Source organism: Orbicella franksi, chromosome 2 (genome assembly GCF_964199315.1).
Source record: "Orbicella franksi chromosome 2, jaOrbFran1.1, whole genome shotgun sequence".
In the NCBI taxonomy this organism is placed as follows: domain Eukaryota; kingdom Metazoa; phylum Cnidaria; class Anthozoa; order Scleractinia; family Merulinidae; genus Orbicella; species Orbicella franksi.
In genome coordinates, this window is record NC_138146.1 from 1,154,425 (window position 1) to 1,176,579 (window position 22,155).

Sequence of the window (22,155 nt, forward strand, 5' to 3'; positions counted from 1 at the left end):
GGCTAGGAACTTTTAATATTATTTTGCCAATAATTTTCATGTTCATTCCTAATTTGATCTTTTCTGTGAGGCATGCATTCCCAAACAGATGAGCTTTTCCAGGTTGCAATGAGGATTTCAGAAACATGCATCTGTTGAAATTCACGATCCAAAATTCAACATTAATTTTATTGTAAGTGTTTTTTTTGTTGTTATTGTTGTTTTTCCCTGAAATTAGGGATAGACTGCAGAAAAATCACATGCTAGAAACAAAGGCTGACATGCACACCATTTATGTTTGAGTTATGAGATCACAAAGAAAATACTCAATAATTTCATATCGTTTTATTCTGCATTGTATACTGGCTGCCCTGGGCAATTAACTGGCCACTTTAGAAAGGCAGAAATTGCAGGGAGATTTTGATAAGAGTAAAAGCTTTGGATTGGTGAATGGCTGTGACAAAAATCCCTGGTTATTGTAGAGGGCTGGCTGATGGTGTAGTATGTGGATTTTTTCAACTTTACTAGCATAGAAAACTAATTACAAATATATCAAAATACAAACACAAGATGAGTTTAATTCATTTTTATCACCACATTTGATTTTCATTCACATGCATACAAGCATCATAACTCTCAAATAGGAAAAGGACTAAGTATGGTGAAGGAATGTCGTTTTATCTTCTTGTCATCGTTTACAACTATAATTTGGGATTACCAGCTGGTAGGAAAAGAAAAGTGACCATCTTACACATTTGAAAATATCTAGAACCTTTCAAAGATACTGAACAATGTGAAAGGCGGAAATTCGCCATCTTTATTCTCTCATCATACTAACAATAGCCTAAAAAGCCACAATTCTGCATGCAGTTTGGATCAAGGTAGACATTATACCGATCTCATTATTTACAACAATATGTCATTTTCATCATAGCATGATTGAAACATTCATTGCTACCTAATATTTTGTGCTGCTTTAAAGTAGAAATGTAGTGAGATGCATGAGGCATTGTTTCAATGTTAAAGATTCGACACAAGTTTGTTATACAAGTCTGTGAACTACGAATCAATCGATCTACTAACTAAAGCTTAAAGTATATCCAAAGATCACAGTATCTCCATCCGTAAATTCTTGTGACCTAAACAGTCTATAATGACTGGTACCTTTCCCTTCTTACAACAGAAGTACATGTAACCAATAAGTGACGAAAACTTGCCACTTTTTTCCACCCTGCAAGACCATTGCATCACAAAGCCCACACTAGAGTGCCTTTAATTCTAATCACATCTACTTTCTTTTCTGAATGACTTGGTGTTAAATTAATACTAATCAGTGCTTTCGATAAGATTTGAAGTATAAGGTTGCTTTGTGCAGAGGCTGTCACGAAGCAATAAGGGAGGGCCTAAACAACTTCTTCGCCAGGACAAATTTTGAAAACCACTAACATTACACCCAGAGATTCACAAAAGAAAATCCATTGGACCTCTAATGGGTGCCAGATCTTATTGGAAGCATTGATTATGAACAAATAGTTCATGCTTTGTTTGTTTTTGATGCAACTGCCGCAATTAGTGCTGCTCCTTTGCCTGAGCCATCTTCAGATAACATAAGAGTGATGTTGGCCTGCGGCAAAATCTCATGGAGGGTCTCCTCCATGTAATGTTTGAACTGTGGGTGCTTCTTGAAGAGGCTACCATCTACAGCAATGGTTGTGGTGTGGTGATTTGTTTTCTGGAAATGAAATAAATAATGTTAATTTTCAATTGGTAATTTAATAACATAAAATTATGCTCAGGATATAAATACATATCAATGCATAACAAATAATTCAATGATTAATATTGCTGTTGGGGATTGGCTGAAGGCTAATAGTAAATGTTGGTTTAATAAATAGTGGAATAGATTAACAACAGGACTAGAGCTGCATTGCTATAATTTTAAGTACATTCACTACACATTCTTACTGCCAAGTTTGCATGGACTCAGGGTTCTCAGTAGAAGCCAGCAGCCAGCAGAATTCATATATTTATGACTTTATATGTTTTAATGATTCGGAAAACACGTGCTACATCTAATTTTATGCTCATAACTCATTTTCCATTTATAAGTTCATCAACACTTTGCACCCAAAATGCATGGATTTGCATCTTTGGCAACCTATAATTTCAAAATGTTCTGGGGAAGCATGCCTCAGTACCCCCCTAGGTTGGCTCAGCCCTTTGGGACTCGCTCTACGTCACCTGTTATGAACTGTAATTGTAAATCAAATAAATACCTTGATGATTGTTGCAAGCCCTCCAGCAGCCAATCTGGCAGCCCGTTTGGATACTGCAGCACAAACTTGTTGCAGAATCTCAATATCTGACTCTGAAGCATTCAGTTTCATTTCATTCAGGACCTCATCAATCTTGTACCTTTCATGACTGTTAAAATACAAAAGAAGGGCCTCTGTTCAGTCTTTTAATACTTCACCTCAGTGTGGTAATTTGGTTTGCTTGCAACCTGCAGGAATAAAGAATTACCAACTAGAAACACTCAGATGAGTGTAATATTCACCATCAGATGATAATCAATATTTACTTTACAGGAAAAGGTTTTATCCCCAGTATCTCTTACCTTTCAATATCAGAGACAAACTTGGTAAAGAAGCTGTTTTTGGTCTTAAATTTTTCAGACACTTGTCCTTTGAACAAGAGTTTCTTCGCTACAAGGTCCATGCAAACAAGTCTTGCAAGTTCCCCCAGATACATCCCAGAAATCATCTTCTCAAATCTAAGGAGAAAATGGAGTAAAATGAGTTTGAGTTGCTTGCAACCTTTCAGTAGTTTCATTAGTAATTTCAGTAGTTTCTGTGTACATGTAAGTTAGAGCTTTTAAAGTGAACATGACAGTCATTTTTTATTTGCTTGATGGAATCTACATGAGATCGGGATATGGAAATCAAAAAAAATAATTGCACATCGATCATTGTTTTTTCGCCTACATTTTAGCCTTCTTAAAACCTGAAATTTTGCTTCAGGTTGGGTCAGAAACTTTGTGGGGTTATGACCTGGAACTAATCAGGTTGTGATGTCAAACTACACATCTTTCCTTAATGTAAACTTAATAATTTGAAACAAAATTGGAATTACGCTTGATTGTCTAATTTCTAGACAGTATATTTCACCTATTCTTTTTTTCGTTTCTGTTTATTTGGTTTGTGAAATAAGAAGACCTACAGTGTATGTTCTTGTTTTGACGTCGCAGCCTGACTAATCCGAGGTCCTAACCTCCCTTAATACCACAAAAACTTAATCTTTGGTGGTATGGACCAACCAAAGGAGACTTTGTCTTACTGAACAGTTAATCCAAGCTGACAGATTGGTGAAAGTGTAACCAGCCTGAAACAAGTTATTTAAAGGATGGATAAACTACCCATCAAATACTGGTCGATAATTATCCACAGGATAAGGTCCACTGGGTAGTAATTTATCCTGTACATGGTATTATGTCGTGAATGGCTGGAGCGTGCTGGTTATTGCTCATCTTTCTTGTGTATTTTGCCTAATTACATTACTTACAATTGCATTCCAGGGTTGATTGATTCTCTGTCCACTTGCTCATCATACTTTGTCCTGAGGTGATTCCAAGAGCCGTTATCACCAAATGCTCCCCACTCAGTGTTGATAATCACTTGACGTGGTTCATTCTGATCACCATCCCATTTGGGAACATTGTCAAGGCTCTCCATGTAGCATGCATTTGTTCCAGTTCCCAAGATAAGGCCAGCACTGACGTTAGGGTTGGAAAGTGCACATGACATCATAGTACCAGTGGTGTCATTTACAAGGGCAACAACATCTACAGTAGAACTCTGTGTGGAAAGACAAGTTTCAAAAGTTCCAGAATGTAAAGTAAAGGTAAAGTCTGGGTTAAGCCAAGCTGACTTGCCATGCCAGTCTTTGAAAACTAACTTTGGCTTGCCCAAGAAGAAACGGCCCAAGAGCTTTGTTACTTCCTGGGGCTGGATCAGATGGATGCTACATAAACTGTATATAGTCCAGCCCTGACAAGTCGCCAGTACTGATTTACAATCCTTGGTGGCCAAAGCCACTGTCTGTGAAATAAAATGTCTGGCACAAGAACCTGATAGCCCTAACAAGGGTTCAAACCCAGAAGGCTTGATCCGTAGTCTTAATGTGTGGCTCCAGAAAATATCCACACCCACCCCAAGAAGGTATTGAAAATTCCACAGGAGAGGGGGGTGGTCTTAAAAGCCACATTTTTTTAAACAAAGTTATGAACCAATGTTGGAATTTTCACAAGGATGGGGTTTCAAACCAAAACAAATACCCCATCAGAGGAGTATGGATATTTTCTGAAACAACAAAATGCACCTGTCCCACTATTAGTTCACCACACCCCCCCCCCCTCCAATAAATCTATTCTTTCAGATAACTAGTCTTAACAGACTACAGTGTAGAAGGAGTTAGAATTACTTTTTTCAAACAATGAACTGTTCAGCTTACCACTCCATTTCTAACAAGTGCCTCCTGAAGAAGTTTGATGACATCCTCATTTTCTACACCAGTAGCAGAGAAACCCTTTGTCCATCTAATTAGCAGGCCAGATGTGAGTGATAACTGCTTCACAGGGAACGAGAATGTGAAGCCCAGTGGCAATGACTTGTCTTTCAGCTGGTTTTTCTTCACAAAGAGCGCAATACAGCCAGCAATGTAGTCAAACAGAGTTTGAGCGTCGCTTGTCATCAGGGCTTGATCTAGAGGGTAAATGTCACTTTCCATTTTAACCTCCCCACCAGGCTGAATGGAAATTAATAAGACCCTGAAGTTTGTACCACCCAGATCAAGTGCTAAGAAATCTCCGCTTTCCGTACCATCAGGAATGGCCCTCACATACGTTGGGAGCATTTTGATTGGACTCTCCGCCCTCTCATGTTCATCGGCAGCGAGACCTTTATCAAAGTCTGTTCTAAGAAGATTCATGATTTCTTCTATGTCTTCATTGGATAAATCAAATACCTTTAGTGTCTCCAATACCTACAAGGAAACAAAAAATGATTTTTCTCATCAATAACCAAGTAACCTCCACTTTTAGAAATCCTATATTGTCTTGAATTACATACTAATGTATGGTGGCATAACAAATTCCCGGTAAGGACTTTCAATTTTCACTAGGCTAAATACTGGCAATATCTTTCTGTCTGTGCTGCAAAGTGATTAATTCACCAGCCACAGGCACCCTAGTCTGTAGCCAGGCTTGGGTTTACGGGTTGAAAAAAATTCAGGTTCTAATTGAGACATGTACATGGAAAAAACAGTGAACAAGAAAGAAAATATCTTCCTTGCAAGACTGCTCTTCACTACATGTATCTCAAATGGCACATGCAAGGATTTAACACTTTACGTCTGAAAAGCCAGCCAATTCATTGGCTACTGACGTTAAGGCTTAGTTATACCCCAAGCAGTGAGAACCTTGGGTAAGTTCAGACGCCTAAGTAGTTAACATCTCAACAAACAATAGCTACCTCATCTTTTCCTCGAAGTGTTTTGTTCAGAGAGTCATATACTGAGCGTGCCAAGGGTATAACAGAAAACATGCTGGATTGTATGAACTTTTAAATCTGCAAGAGATTGACACAAATTTATTAGAAAATTCTGATCTCGTAGATCTACACATCCTGAGAGGAAATATGATCTTTGGTGATCAGTGACATTCAGGGTACTTACATGCAACATTCAGAATATAGGCTAGAGTGCTTGTTTAGAGATTGATTGTACATGTAATGAAATAATAATTATTTGATGGAATTTTGATTTGTGCTGTGAAAATGTCTGATGTAACAACACATGTTACATGTTAAAAATTAATACAACTACTTATTTTTTGAGGTGCAGTGGCCTCATGGTTAGTATGCAGACTATCTATTTTCATCTCCTAGTGTCTTTGACTCACTAACTGATTATTAGGTAAAAATGCAATCTGGTTGGCTTCAGCACATAATCCCTACATGCATTCAGAGTTATTGAATTTCCAATTCACCAACATAGTTCACCAAGAAGGTAGCTATGCATCATAATTCCTTCATAGCCTTGACGATCATAATAACAATGGCTACATATCTGTGGATATGCACTTGCCTAAGCTTAATACTTGTCTACACTGTCACTATTATTTTACTCAAGTCTGGAAGTTCCTTATAGAGTTAACAAATAAAGATAAACATATCATCTCCCTCCAAACCAACAAGTGAAAGCGAACTGCAAGCCACCTGAAGTGAAAGTTGACCACCAGAAAGCCAGTCAAGAGTGAAAGTTACAGAGTTCAAACATGCCTTGTGCACCAACCGAACCGCTGTTGCAATTTAACACTTAACACTCTGTATAGAAAACACTAAGATGTCTAACTCGACCCAATATTTTTATGAACGTATTTTGCCACATTCCCCGCATACAATGAAGCAATCATGTAAAGAACGAGCACTGGATTAGGACGTTCCTTGAAAGAATCATCAATCGGCGACAAGCGAAGCCTCCATATGCAGAAGTCTTAGCGGCTTACACGAATTACTTTCACCCGACACGCATTAGCCGTCGATGGATAAGATGTCTACATGTATATACGTGCTAAGCTGCAACGCTGAACAGCTCTACTCTTTTCGCGACATAAAGCTTCTATTCAGCCGAGATTAAGCTCAGCTTTTGTATGCCAGCCAAACAGCATGGCATGCAACTAAAACTGCGTGTTAGACGTGGCAAATAAGGTTTAACTCGCAGATAATTACAGCAAAAACATCAATACTGCGAATTTAAAAACAATAACTGCGAAATTAAACAATCTCCGTTACAGGAACTCAATGACCCGATGTATCGGGCCACTCCAATTATTATCTGGCCAACAAACAAACTTAACAAATTTCCGTAAAAAACATGCCATACTTACATAATGATTATGTCCTACGAACTTCGAATAAATATTTCAATAAATACTGTACAATTTAGACAGTAAAAGTCGCGTCACTTTGTTCTTCTTCCGTTCTCGCTTGGATCTAATCAAATGTTTCGCAATACAGTGTTATGCCTTTCAGACTAACGGCGAGAAACCCGATCCTGTGTTGACGTGAAAGCGGGAGGAGGCGCGCCCTTCGCAGTGGAGGTATTCGGGTATTCGGAGAACATTCGGAAGTCTTCGGTACATGTTTACGACGACAAGCATTCATCCGAAATCACGAACGGGATATTTATGTGAGGCATGTGACAAGCACCGTTCTTGGCGCTTAATCTCTTGTTTATATAACATGTCTAACATTGCATATATCTTTTTCTGTTAGGTCATATGTTTCAACACTTTTATCTGTAACGGTATGATTCTCTCATTCTTGAGCCTGCTTTGAACGATAACTTTTTTGAAATCTATTTGTAGGCAGCGATCGAGCGAAAGGATTCCGGAAGATTCCAAATAAAGGCTATTTTTAGCAAGATGTTGGACTGGTTTCAAGTCACGTATCACTACTTCTCGTGACAACAACCGGATCTTATCGGGAGCTTGCTGAAAAACAATACGAGAAAAAACTTTGTCTTGAGCTGCGAGGTCACTTAAAAATGATAAAATATAACAACTAGCGAGGAAAAGGTTCTCAATGTTTACTTCTCTCCGTCGATCTCTGGTTTGCTCAAAATACATTTCCGGCGATATTTATTCATAAAAAAGGGGAAGGGCAGGGGTATGGTTTCTACCGTTTCTACCAGGTCGACTTGTAAACGCGCGAGTTCGAGGAGCGCGCGCCACTACAAACTCAATCGACGGTCAGCGGTTACTTTCCCTTACAATATGGCGGACGATATGGCGGACTTAGCGGACTCATTGAGACGAGCGAACGAGTGATCAAAGAACACTCTTGCATCAAAATATGAGCGCACATGAAAAACATCAGATGCACGAACAGGTATCTAATGTAATCACCAGCTTTTTAAAACAGAGAACGTACACCGACAGTGAGAGTTCTTTGAAGGACTTTCCGGTAGAACAGAAAATGGAGGACATGGTTTTTAAGACCACGGTCTGCAACGAAAGCGGCGTCCCGGATGTCTTCTCGTTTGCGATCAACAACTCAGACCCAGCCATGCTTGATGAGCAGTTTTCCAACTTAAAATCCTTCATAACAGGAACAAATCAGGCCTACAGATTAGAACTTTCGAAATTTTTGTTCCCCCTGTTTGCAAACATTTACTTGGATCTTATTGTGAAAGGTCAAGCGATCGTTGCTCAATCGCTTTTCGCGAAACACAGCGGCGACTTTTTGATCGAGCACAAAGAGGAGATTCAGCACTTACAAGCAATCACGGAATTGGAGCGTTTGAAATCGAGCGACACTGCTTCTAACTTTAGACGCAGCAAATTCGTTGTAAAACTTAGCAACAAAGTGTTCACTTATTTTCTACAATATCTTAGAAGCGACGACCATGTTTTACTGCTTCATCTGTTGAATAAACATTTTAGCATAGAAATATCTCATAGTAAACCTGGACAGAAGCAAAACAGTGATGAAGTGGAGACAGATGAAGCTGAAGCATCCACCGTAAGTTACAGAGCTACAAGAGGAGCAAAGCAAGCCAAGTCCAGTACAGAAAAAGAAAACGAAAACTTGGTGGCTTTGAGAGAAAGTATTGGACACATAAGGAATGGGCCTGCATGTCTGCCGTCAGTGTGTTTCTACTCATTTTTGAACGTTTATCAAGGGTATGGGTTTTACCTGTAATGAATACCTTCTCAGATCCAGTAGGTAGCATTTAATGTATATAATCTTACAATGCACAATCACTTGAACAAGTGTATCGTTTTGTCTGGTTGTGTGTCTCAGTTTAAGATGGGCATAAGAAGTTCATAGATTTCAGTCCCATCAAAGACTCTTATTGGTTTAAATGCCAATTTGAAAACAGCACAAGACAAACAGTCCAAGACATTTGTTTGCCGCTCTTGACAACTAATGAAAATACTTATGGTCACTTGGCATTACGCTGTCAAATGCAAAGGAAAATACTTGCCAGGCCCACAGAATGTTTGCCCCAGTTTTTAACCAAACAGACCTGTAACTCATTACAGAGCCACAACAACTTTCTATACTGCCCTCCAAACTACCTTGATATTGGAGGTCTCCTTCTGCAATAATGTTAGTGATTTTGCTAGCTTGAAAGTTTCTCCCACCCTCATCCCAAGTATAAGTTCTAATGTTGTGCTGTTTATGGAATGGCATGGCAGTACTGTTGCTTGCTACTGTGGCTTAGGAATATCATTACATGCACTTAGCAATGTGGTGTCAGTTGTAGAACTCGTGGTCATAATCAAAGACGCTTGTTGCCAGTGACAACTGTTACGCACATCCTTCACTCCACACCAAAGAAGAGTCTACCTATTTTGGTAGTAATTAATGTTTCTTTTTCCTTTCACCCTTTCAAGGCTTAGCTCTGCAGCAATTTCTAAGGATGCTGGCCTCATCTGTGGTGGTTTTGAAGACTCTTCCATTGTTGTATGGAGTCTCACACCAAAGAAGCTAGTACGACCAAAGAGTACACCTGAAATCTCTAAAGTGCAGCTTGCCCCAGGTATGTAAAACCAACAGGAGACAAGCGCTAGTCTGATGGGCCACTAAGTCTCAATGCAGACTTAAGCTTTCGTTAGTTCTAAATGAAACACCTCTTTCAAAAGGCATAGGCATGTGTGTTACATCTTCACTGGCAAATTTTCCCCATGTTTCCCTTTCAGTACAAGGAAACAAAATAGCAGGAGAGTTTGTGCACAAATAGTGATTGTATTTGTCACATTACCGCTTGTGAAAACTACATCAACAGCATGAACATAATGTGCGGTCTTTTTTGCTGGTGGCTGTCATTGTTGGCCATATTGTTATTAAATTCTGTTTATTTCATAACTTCCTGAAATCAATTACGACTCCCATTTAACTCTGTTACTTTGTAGACCTTCTTCCATTCACACCAAAACTGGAAACAGTGTCTAGTGAGAGCATGACCCTCCATGGACACTCTGGTTCAGTTTATAGCACGCGGTTTTCACCAGATAGTTCCATATTATTATCTGCTTCAGAGGACACTTCAGGTAAATTCTAATTAAAATTATTTTCCTGTAAGTGTTCCCGCATCTTTGGGTGTACAGTGTATACAGTAAACCTTGGAATAAAGTTTAGCACTTACTTACAGCTGTTTTCATCATTAATTTATAGGTTCGTGTAATCTGGGTTTTCTCAAATCTTACACCACACTATTTATCGCTTTTGAAGTTTTTAAGCTCTTCCTGACAGTATGACTGAGGGAAGTAATAATGTTATAATTTCAGTACATTGCCATTCACTTCACGTATACATCAAGTTCATTTCCCTTGTTGTTCACTTTGTACATAATAATTTTCAGAAAACTAATAAAATATCACATTGGGATCATCAGATTTTAAGGTGTGCCATAACCTTTGTCCGATTTTCAGGGACAAGCAGAAATTTGAGGTGACTTATTCAATGGACAAGCACATTTCTGTTTGCCTAAAACAGTAATGAAATAAATAAAAAAATTGGTAGAAAACTTTGCCAAGCATAAAATGTACACAATGACAACAAAGAAAGGTTCCGAATGACAGTCGAATAAATTTTATCAGTGGGCCAGCGTGGTATAAAACATTAGTTGTGAGTGCTACTGTTGTACTGTTTATGTGAACTAAAAAAGTATCGTTAAAATTATCAACTGAAGTAGACTACTTCTGTTACATCTAAACAGTAACTAAAATCGATATTCCTTCATAAGCCTGTTGATAAAATTCAGTCACAAAGTTTGTTGTTTTGTTTTAGCTGCCCCAACCTACCCCCACCCTGTTGTGGTTTTTATTTTGCCTCTGATCCTATTTAAGATAATATTATTAAGAAACCTCAGTCAACTGAAATTGAGCTTTCTTGTTTGACTTTCTTTTTCCTTTTGAGCTAGCACTGCACTAAACACAGCAGGACATTGGGTATTTTTTGACGGCATTGTGTTGAGGTGACTTGTGACCTTGTTTTTTTTTCTTGAGCAATGAAAGTGCCTTTGGTCGTACTCACATTGATTACTTGTTATCAAACAGCATCAAATTTGAAATATAAATCATACTTACAGTCCTTAAGGTGTTGAATTGGCAAGACTTAACCAGGTGAATAACACTGACGGTTTCACTTGTTCAGACAGACTATTTGATTGGGGTCAATATGTTGTCCTTGGTTACTTCTGAAGTCATGTTTTTGTAGACATGTTTTTGTAGACATGTTTTCTCTTATCAGACCCCTGTCAGACCTTGGCTTATTGCCCAAACGTGATTTAAATTTTATTGCGTGCCTACAATTGCTCATGTGATCAACTCATTTCCTTGCTTCAATGTGAAATTTCTTTTTATTTGAACAATTTTTATCCTTCAGGGAATTTCACATTTAGGTGTTTTATATAGTCAGTAATCAGTAAGGCCTATTGCTGGTTTCTGTATAATTTTTTGCTGCTGTGCTTTTATTGCAAATTACTTGATATTGATAAGCAAGACCAGTCCTGTTTCCTTCAACGTTTTTTTACATTATTATTATTAATTCAAACGTTAACATTTATGATCAGACTTCTTTTTGAGCAATTCACCCTCATGTTAAAAAATGCTAAAGAAAAAATCTTGCTCTCTTTACTTATGTCACTCCTGCTTTCTTCATTTTAACAGTTAGAAATCTGATTCAAAGCCAGCGCTTGGAGAGATGCTTTTAATTAAACTTGCGTTATCTTGTCTGACTCGTAAATTGCTTTTTTGTTTTTACTGGCCAAATCTTTGGACAGTGTTGAAGGGAGTCACTAGAGCAGTGAAAATGGAAACACTTCTTGTAATTGTGACCAATTTTAGCTATTATCTTTTTTAGAAAGTTTTTGTGATCAATAGGTTTACAGCTGCGTATCACAGCAGCCAAAACTGAGACCATTTTAGGTCAACTTGGGTCAACTACGCTCTAGAATGGTTTTGTTTTGGTTATGGCTGTATGTAAATTTATGTAATCATTTCTGTTTAGTCTATGGTTTTCCTACGAAAATGAGCACAGTATCTCAGGAACGCAATGATCGAAGCATTTCAGACGTGTTTAACTGTTGCCGATTCTTTACTTTGAAGCAAATCATTAGCGCGCCCTCGTTTAATTTCAGCATTCCTCTGATAGAAGTTCTTCCCTGCTGTAGCGATTCTCGTGTGTTAGCACATGTACCCACTCTCGAAATATGAGCGCCTATGTTACGTAAGAGACGAAAGTCTGTGAGGATTTGCATGGAGTAAAGCAATTCTATTTTAAAATCTGAAAAGGTGAACGAGACTTATAAAAACTAGTTTCCATTAGTTAGGTCCTGTTTCTTTATGTCCCGTCATGTTACTGATTCGATTTATGATAATCTGTGGCAATTTGCCCTTTAAAAATGGGGCAAAACTAGGGGTAAAACAACATTGAACTAAAAAATCACCTAAGGAATCATTAATCGCACTCAGAAACTGTACCAGAAAGAAAAATAATAAAGGAAAACAACTGATTGAGACAAGATGATCTATTTTTATTGAAATTGCGTTGATATGTGTAAGTTCTAAAATGTAACCTTTTGTACTCCTAGAAATCCTTCAATTTCGACCGTTGCGAAAAGTACACTGCCGCGTTCATATTTTGACGAACCACTGACGAGGAGATAACGCTCGGAAAAAATCACTGCTATGGTTGATTTACCCTCCTCAACTTTTTTACTTGTTTGCCGATGCAGCGCAACACTTTGCAACACGTTTTGAGCTTGGCCTGCCTGTGGTATCAAGTTATGTAATGTCCTGCCATATTCGAGAATGTGAGAATGTAGTCTGGAGAATGGATCATTTCATTTAAGAAGCTTTATTTCTCAACGACTGTCTTCAAGAAAGTGCTTGTGAGTTGACGTGGACTTTCATAAAAATTTGAACAGGTTCAAATTCCATGAGATTTGGAGTCGCTAAGGCCCGCACACGCAGGACTTTGTCGTCAAACGGACTATTTTCGCAACTCAAATTAATTTTTCTGACAACTCCTATTTATTTTAAAGTAACCCTCAAACTCCGATCAAATTCTTGCAAATCTTACCTTCGGATTTGTCCTGGTGTTGTTCACGTTTTCGCATTCGCAGCTCAAAGTTATTTCCCTTGCAGTTCGCGTGTATCTGATTTGACTCTTGAGGTTAATTCCCATGGGTGAAACTGATATTCAAGAGACAACAGATAATTCTGGGGTATTGACCCCTGGAAAGTGCCAAAACGTAACGGCATTTTCAGATCGCACACATGGCGCGACACTGAAACATACCAATCACCAAGTTAGCGGAATTTTAGCAGCAAGAAATAGCTATAAAACACCTAAACGACAAATTTTTAATTGCTGGGTTATTTTAAACCTTAACCGCAGACCAATGATCGAAACCAAAAATCCCTCAAGATAGTCGCTTTGTGAGGTGAAAAAAAGAAAAAAAGAAAAACACCGTGGCAGTGATTATCCGAGAATTAGCGAGGAAATTAAGACAGATTGCGGACGATGAACTTGAAAAAAATTAGCCAATTTTTTGAAATGCGCTGACCTTTTACAGAGACGTTACTCTTACAACTTTTCGTGAAAAGAAAAAACCGAAACTGTGATCTGTCATTGATAAATTTGCCACTGACTGCGTTCGAGTCAGTGTGACAAGTCCATTGGTCTTTTCGAGGAGTGTTATGGCTTCGCAATGTTCCCTTGTTTTTAACTGGAGCGGAAGTGATGCGAGAACCAAGGCCAACACTCCTACCTAAGAAGCAGCTGACGGACTAGCGATACATCGCGTGTTGATTAAGACTAAGAAGTAACAAAGTCCGGCTAGATCTGTGAATATTTGAAAGTTAAGAACCCTTGGAGAATACAGTTTCCGTTGACATGTTCACAAGGTTTTCTCAGCGGGACGTGGAAAAGAATGCGAACTAGTTCGAACTCGGTTGTAAGAATTTGTTTAAAAATGTTGAAAATGAAAATTTTTCTTCTAATCGTTCGTCGCGGACTTTTCGTTGTTTTGGTTGTTTCGTTGATCGTCACCGTGACGCTGCCTTCACGGGTCCGGCACGTGAGTATCCAGTTTTAGTAAGTCTACAACTCTTGCATCAGTTACAAGTCTTGTCTATTAAGTCAAATAAAAAACCGTCAAAGCTTTGACAAGACCTCCTCACGGATAGACCATCGTGCCCTAATAAGTTACTCGTATATGTGAAGAGAAATCTCGGTATAAGATGGTTGTTGATCTTTGACTATTGTTTTCTGATGGTCCTGAAAACATACCGATCAGTTCTCAAAGTTTCGACCCTCGTTAGTTCGGAAATTTATCACTACTTCTAGAGGGTCGTAACGTTCTGGGGATCACTTCTTTCGGGTTGATAAAACGGGTACCATATTGTGATCGAAGTTTTTCTACATGCAGAGATCCGGAAAGAGTAAATATTGTGGAAAATAATTTGAACTACATCAAAACTTAGTTACATATTTCCTTTGGAGTTGGGGTTCATGAAAACATCTTGTTGAACCGGTATTTTCATTTGAACACACTAAGTCAAATGGCGTGTAAACTCGCTACTTTCGGAGTGTTGCTACTTGCGGGATTTGCTAGCAACCATAAAATTATATCGTAGCTGTTTGTTTCGAGCGTGATGGTGCTCATTTTCGGAACGTTATATAACGTTGAGAAACCTCTTCGAATGTTGGTGGCTCACGTACAAGTCACTGGTGCGGCACGGGACCATCACGCCCGTCATCACGGCCCACTTGTCACGTGTTTTCCAAATAATTTTTACGGTGAAGAAAACGCCTTTCTTCGCTTCCTTGATGTATTTCTTATGTTGCGGTGAAAGTTTAGGCCATTTTGAAGCAGTTTCAGCGAGGTTTAGCCTAACTGTTTTCTGAAACTCGTTGAAATAGTTTCAAAACAGCCTAACCCTGCATAAGAAATACACATTGGATGCGAAAACAAGACGTTTTTTCTGCCTTTCTTTTTCCTCGTTTCGAGTTGCTGAATACGTTTGTTACATTACCGTAAAATTCTTATATTAACGTTGTTTCACGGTATCGTAATGACACTTATCGAATCAGGGGCACCCAAAGGATTATTTTACTATATCAACAGTTCGGAAGGCTTGTAATCCTGTCCAATTTTCTTAAGAGAATATTACTACCTTGAACTTTCGTGATATGAGATATTTAATGCTGTCGTTTTCGGATTGATAAAAATGTCGTTTTGGGCACCAAGAAAAGGTCAGCAATGATTTGCGGAAAAGCAAAAACTGAAGACCTAAGGTTTTCGGGAAATGGTAAAGCCCTAAAAAAATTGGAATGACTCAATTTTCCCTACGTGACCGAACAGATAAAAGTTTTTTTAGCGCAGCTTAAAATTGAAGCACATAGCTATAAAAGCACTCCAGATAGCCTAAGACAACATTTTAAAGCATTTGAGAGAAAACCGTCGTTAGGTGCCCCTGCCTTGGAAAAGCTATAGTTTTACTTACCTGTGCCACGCACAATCAAGTTCTTTTCACGCGTTACCCACGAAGAACTGGCTGGGATTGAGTCAAATATCTCTCTGAACACAATAGTGAAAATAAGATCAAAGTTCATTTGACATGTGGAACGTTGTTTTCGTTTTCTCACCAGTTCGTTTATGGAGCCTACACTCTTACACCAACGTAGTTGCCTACAAGGGACACAGCTTTCCCGTGTGGGCCCTGGACATCAGTCCTCAATGTCTGTACTTCGCCACTGGTTCCCAGGACCGCACAGCCAGGCTATGGAATTTGGAGTATACATTTCCCTTGAGAATATTTGCAGGACATCTTCAAGACGTCGATGTAAGTACAAGTGCTCATTACAGAGCGCTTGTTAAAACGCTTTCGAGTTAACGCAAGCTTGCAGAGCAATTTCAAGCATAAGAATTTCCGAATAACTCGGATGTCGACGCCCTCAAAATAAGTTTCAAAGTTTCTGTTTCGAGTCGATTCCCGATAACTCGAACCTTCCGGGGAAATAGTAAAAGGCTCGAGTTATCAAGGGTAAAATTATATAGAAAATGGCCTGAAGGGAAATGAAAATTACTTCGAGTTAGCGGGGGGTTCGAGTTAGCGAGGGTTCGAGTTACGGGAGTCAACTGTAAGTGCGAAAAAATGTGGCGAGCTCCTCGAGCGGGCAAGATGAACCAAATCCAGCGCTATGATTGGCTAACCTAGTAGACAAGAAGGAACTTTGTTATATGGCTAGCTCCGTGAGTGGTCCAAGATGAACTTAATCCTGCTCTGTGATTGGCTGTCCGAGCGGGCAAGATGGCGCTATCTTGCCCGCTCGGGATTAGGCGCTGTGTTCCGCAAGAAAAGTGTTTCCCGAAGCCAAGTCTGGTTCAGCAATGTCCATATAATAAAGTCTTTTATTGACCAAGCTTGTTCGGTCAAAATGGCTGGTTATTGGCCTTTATGCGATTTTGCGGACCTCGACTCCGTCTCGGTTCATAACCACGCAAAAAAGACCATGGCCAATATCCAGCCATCTTGACCTCACGCTTGGTCAATAACCCACATATCTTGACCTCAAGATTGTTCCGTAACCCACATTCTTATAGCCTTACGAGTTAAAATACGTTTTTCTTCCAGTGCGTGAAATTTCATCAAAACTGTACGTACCTCGCCACAGCTTCCACCGATCAAACTTGTCGACTGTGGGACCTGCAGTCGGGAAACTGTGTCAGACTTTTCACAGGACACAAGGTACTTGAACAACAACAATAACAATAACATGCAATGAATTCCCTCTTTTACGAAGAAAAATTGACATCGCTGCAGGAAAGTGATTATTAAGAACCCTTCATCTTGCCGCCACCAAAATGGTCTTGCTGGTAGTAGTAGTTTTCGTGTAATAAAGTCTCGATAGATCTCAGTTGACTAGCATAGTTCTTTGAAGAAGTGTACAAGTTGTTTGTGTCAGACACACTTCGGAAGGTGCCGCACTTAGAAATTGGCGGTAATTTTCACCTCACGTCATCATAATTCTACAATTTGATTTGCTGAAAGGCAACACGTCACGCCAGGGCTTTATGCGGAAAAACAGAAAGATTGTCGGCGACGAGATTTCAAACTGAAAAGACTAATTTTCACGTAATTTGAATTTTCTTGATTGTTCGGAAACGTTTTCCCCTACAACAAAACAAAGTAAGTTAGCAAGTTGAATCCTTCGTTATTTTTTCTTCATTACTCGTAGGGTTCAGTTAATGATCTGGCAATTTCTCCTGACGGCCAATACCTGGTGTCCGCTGGAGAAGACCGGCGCATTCGTCTTTGGGACTTATCCGCTGGAAGCATGATAAAAGAACTACGCGGGCACACGGACACGGTGTACAGCCTCGCTTTCAGCGCGGATGGGACTCTACTGGCTTCAGGAGGTCTGGACAGTAGTGTGAGGGTGTGGGACTTTGGACAAGCCGTGAAGACTTCTAGTAACAGCAACTCTAGCGCTGCTGTGTCCCCCGAATTAATGGCTTCCTTCCCAACTAAGAACTGTTCAGTTCACTGCGTGCAGTTTAGCAGCTGTAATTTAGTTCTTGCGGCTGGCTCACAAACGCCTTGAGGGGGGATAGGGTGGGGGAAGGGCAGCGGCGACATCCGAACGCTTGAAAAGGTGCCGAAAACCTTCCGACTCTATTGGAGCCAATCATGTCCGAAAGTTTCTTGTTAGTATGCTGTCGATGCACAGGCGGGAAATAAGCACGGGAAGCGAGCGCGAGAAACAAGCGCGGAGAGCAAGGGTAGGAAAAAACGCGTGCGTGGACCACACGCTAGAAGAAAGAAGCGAAAAGGTCTATTTTTCTTTCTCTACCTCCCTCTCGTTCCATTTAGACCTTCGCCAATTCATCTACCCACAAAGCATCTAATAGTATACCACAAAAGTTTGCAATGTTTTGTTTATAAAGTGTATCGAGGGATTCGCTGACTTGCATAGTGAGATACTGACAAAATTAAATTTGATCATGGCACACCAGACAGATTTGTTATCAAATTTTAAACACAATCAGGGGTATTTTGCTGCAGTTTTTTGTCAAACCCGACGAAGTACTTACCGAAGGACATACCCTCATTCACGAAAAGCGATTTTATGAAAAGAAAAAAGTCCGTCTACAAACTCATGGGTTGGCGGGGGGGAACATTACGAACCATCGACAGACAACGAAACACTCTTTCTTGAAGGTGTGCGAAAGCATTGTCATTTAATAGCTAGCCAGGGAAATTCTAAACCACTGACCAAAGTCGGGGGAACTCATTTTAAGATTTCTACAGGATTTAGCTATTGTGTTTATAGCAACCCTCTTATGATCAATGAAAAGTGCTTTCTGTAAGAAAGATCAAGGTAAATTTAAAGTGTAAACTGGCTGAGCAAATTTCTGCATGTTTCCACATAACTTTTATCACTGACGGCCCCAAAGAACGGCTGCGGCCCCCTTGAAAAGGAGAACAATTTTCATTCCTTGTTGAAGATTACAGCCCCAAGACAAATAAGATCACAGAGTCAAATTGTTTTTATTAATTTTCATTCATTTTACAGCTTTAGTTTTCTGCTCTACATTTATTCCTGTACAAAAAATGACTTGGGTCGTATTTACAGCACTCCTGAGAAACTTGTGGCAACAAAAATAATAAAGATTGATTAGAGCGCAATGCTTTATTGGAGGCAAAAAATGAACATCCAAGTTTCTTTGTAAAAACTATTCCAAAAAAAAAAATACGTGCTTATAAATTCTACATATTTGGAAAGAAACATAAGCGTATTTAAGACTATAAACAGGAAGCGAGTGCAATCATATACCTTCGCCAATGAGAAAGGTTTTTTGTTGGGTTTCCTAACTTTTCAGCCAATGAGGGAGAGGAAAGAACCGCACGTAAGGCCGGTTGATTGAACACTAAGCTTGGCTTTTGATTGGCTTAGCGGTCAGGAAAACCAACTATGTGCATGGCAGTGGTATAGAACACCGCTTCAACAAATAATTATTAAATAAATATCTAACACACACGATTCTGATATATGCGGAAATTATCGCTTTTCGTATTAATTCTTTCACTAAAAACTGTTATTGCATTCTTCCTTACATCCAAGACACTACGTCAAGCTCACATTCTAAACGCACGAACCTACACTTCAAGTTTGATAAATAGCTCGCATAAGTGAATTGCGTGATGTGTAATCCCAAAATTGTCGCGCCTAAGACAGCGTGCACACTACGCCGGAGAAATTTCAAAACGCAGCTTTATTTCTGCGGTTAGACCTACCGTCCACACTAATCCGTCACCAAAACGCCATTCAAACCTGAGGAATTTGAAACTGCCGGCTTTTCGTTCTCGTGTGGACGGAAAACATTTTGAAAACAGAGATTTTCGAAAACAATGGCTTCACGATAATCACGTGATTTCCCTGACCGAGTTTTACTCCAACTCAAATCCAAAATGACCGGTGATTAAATTCCTCTGGTGTAGTGTGGACGGAAAACATTTGATGCGTTTTCAGAGTGAAATCTCCTCCGGTGTAGTGTGGATGGGGTCAAATATTTCTAGTAGAATGATGGAGATAACTCAAGGATGGAAACGGGCTGTAATTTTGTTGGGCACTATGTTGAACTGTGTGTCCGGAAGTCGAGTCACGACTGGCTTATCTTAAAAAAACTTAGCTTCTTCGTCTTCGCTCGTATTCAGATACGCCTTCATCTTACCCGGTCTTAACTAATCGTTTCTTCTTGGTTTATTAGTGCCTCTTTCGTAATTTTCTAACATGATGTACCATAACCATAACGAAGCGGTTTTCTTCAATTAAGAGATATTTTTAAACATTGCAAAGTGACTTAAATATACGATGATGTCAATTCAAAACAAAATTACAAGTAACAAATATCGCGTTGACATGTTTGAACAAAACAGCGTGATAGACTAACCGTTTCATGAATGAGTATGTTCTTTTCTAGAATTTGTTATGATAGTCCAATTGAATGTTATTAAAAACTGGATCACTGGATAACGCAATTCAAGAGTTTTCATTGGCTTAGCCATCATGGTATATGGACGATTATACCATGCTCTACAAATATGCTAAGCCTTCGCGGATTTTTTTTTTGGGGGGGGGGGCGGGGTGGGGTGGGAGTGTTTATATTTCATTTTAGTTTTCCGTATTGTGGATGGCGTTTTTAATAAAATAATTTTTCCACTTGCGCTTGCTGGATATGAGATGGTTACAGCCAAATTGGCGCTAGGCACCTCACTGGCTATCTACCATCTCATATCCACCAAGCGCAAGTGGAGTAATTGTTAATTGTTTACGCTGTGGTGTTTAAATCAATACAACCTGAACATATGAAAAAGTTTCTTTTTCGAACAATTTACCATATTACTTGTGAAAAAAAATACTTTTCCGCAAAGTCTAGTTGTTATTTTGTTATAAAGGGCAAATGGAATTTATCAACCTTTCAATCTATTTGTAGTCATGCACAAAAAATAACACTTTTGGCCGCATCAAGGTTAACACTAATAATCAGTGTTAAATATCATACAAAATTAGAATTCCAATTGTACGACAAAAGAGCAAGTAAAAAATTTTGAGCGAACGCTCGACCTAAGTGGAAATCACATCGTTAAATTCATTAAATAATTCATTTGAAATGTTAGTCTAAATGGCTAATCTTATGGCACACAAAAACTTGAAAATAATTTGACAACGGTATGACTAACTTTCATTGACAATTTCAAAATTACTTCATGTAAAATAATATAATTACTGAAAAAAATTCAGATTGGACATGTAGTTCAAATTTTCTAAGGTTTGGAATTACTGTATTACAGAGTATTTGCCAGCACTAACAAATTGAGGAAATCGCTCCATGCTTGCAAAATCACATTGACAAATATCCAAAAACTAAAATGTTCATTGATCTACTTGGTGTACAAATTAATGTTCAAGAGACGTCTCAACAAATTTGAAGATGTTTTCCAAATTATACTCAAAGCTTCAATTTTGAGATTGAAATGAAAACATATCACCTTTTCAGTCACCTAAGGACAGCTATTATTAACCTATTCCTAAAAGGGTTTCTCCCTACCATATCCATACAATACCAAGAACATAGGTGAGGAGAATAAGGAAGTTTATCAACTATTTCACATGATGACACGGCTGCCATATTGTTCCTAAACAAGAAAATTTCTCTCTTTTGCAAAAGAGCTCTTTCCTTATAAAACCATGTCCTAATATTCTGGGAACACAGCTGCAGTGCCACTGTATACGGAGTAATATCATGGGTGACAAATTACTCCTCGATCTCGGGGCAAAATTTCAGTGCTAATTTATAATTTCACACGTGAAATTACAAAATTGCTTGGCACAAAATTTCTCAGTACAATAAACAAGTCAAAAACCCAGGATTGTAACCGTAATTATTTGTCACCTACTGCATTAAAAGGTAATCAAATGGTACACTTGTGAAATTCACTGAGAAATAATTTCATAAAAAGGCTCAATAAAAGTGTCAACTTTTGATATTTGGAACATGGAAAATTTGACAATCAAAGTGGCTACAGAATTAAGATGGATCTACAGGAACCAAAAAATAGCATCCACGAGAAACCATACTCCGAAAAGGAGATCAGTTCAAATTATGATTTCGTACCAAAAAAAAATATTTAAAATAACCATCTGGCTCATGATTTAGAAATCAGTGCAGTAAATTTTGCCTACTTCTCTACTGCCACAATAGTGGCTACATTGTACAGCATATAGCAATATTCTATGAATAGTTAAATTTACATGAACACATATAAAATACTCTCCAAAAGGAGACATAACATATAACTATCACTGCACAATGGCAATGAGGCAATGATTATGCAACAAGTACCATCACCAAAATATGCCTAAAAATACATCCAAAAAAACCCCTAAACATTCAAGCTACATAATATGTGTTATTTAACAATGGTTACATTTTCTAGTAACAAAATTAATATAGTCAATTAATTTTGAACAGAAAATGGGGACAACCAATGTAATTTTTAATTATTACTGTATTTAATTAGTAGAAATTTGCCATGGA

At 38.7% G+C, this 22,155-nt stretch overlaps 2 protein-coding genes across 6 annotated transcripts; one reads left to right on the forward strand and one right to left on the reverse strand.

The window, feature by feature from the left end:
* Positions 1-533: 533 nt before the first annotated feature.
* On the reverse strand, positions 534-15,668 carry LOC145474683 (hexokinase-4-like). Of its 5 annotated transcripts, none has more exons than XM_081455187.1 (7): positions 13,128-15,668; positions 5,508-5,603; positions 4,489-5,019; positions 3,541-3,833; positions 2,597-2,752; positions 2,256-2,403; positions 534-1,711 (listed from the first exon to the last, which is right to left on the reverse strand). In XM_081455187.1, exons 2-7 carry the CDS (start codon positions 5,577-5,579, stop codon positions 1,514-1,516), a joined length of 1,398 nt encoding a protein of 465 aa, XP_081311313.1. In that variant the 5' UTR covers positions 5,580-5,603; positions 13,128-15,668; the 3' UTR covers positions 534-1,513. The 5 variants fall into 5 exon arrangements, with proteins under 5 accessions (XP_081311313.1, XP_081311307.1, XP_081311314.1 ...); XM_081455181.1 differs by having other exon boundaries at positions 11,132-15,668; XM_081455188.1 differs by having other exon boundaries at positions 15,557-15,667.
* Positions 7,587-20,683, forward strand: LOC145474672 (TAF5-like RNA polymerase II p300/CBP-associated factor-associated factor 65 kDa subunit 5L). The gene is made up of 6 exons (XM_081455175.1): positions 7,587-8,719; positions 9,437-9,582; positions 9,956-10,093; positions 15,702-15,895; positions 16,688-16,801; positions 17,292-20,683. Exons 1-6 carry the CDS (start codon positions 7,890-7,892, stop codon positions 17,655-17,657), a joined length of 1,788 nt encoding a protein of 595 aa, XP_081311301.1. The 5' UTR covers positions 7,587-7,889; the 3' UTR covers positions 17,658-20,683.
* The last annotated feature ends 1,472 nt before the right edge of the window (positions 20,684-22,155 follow it).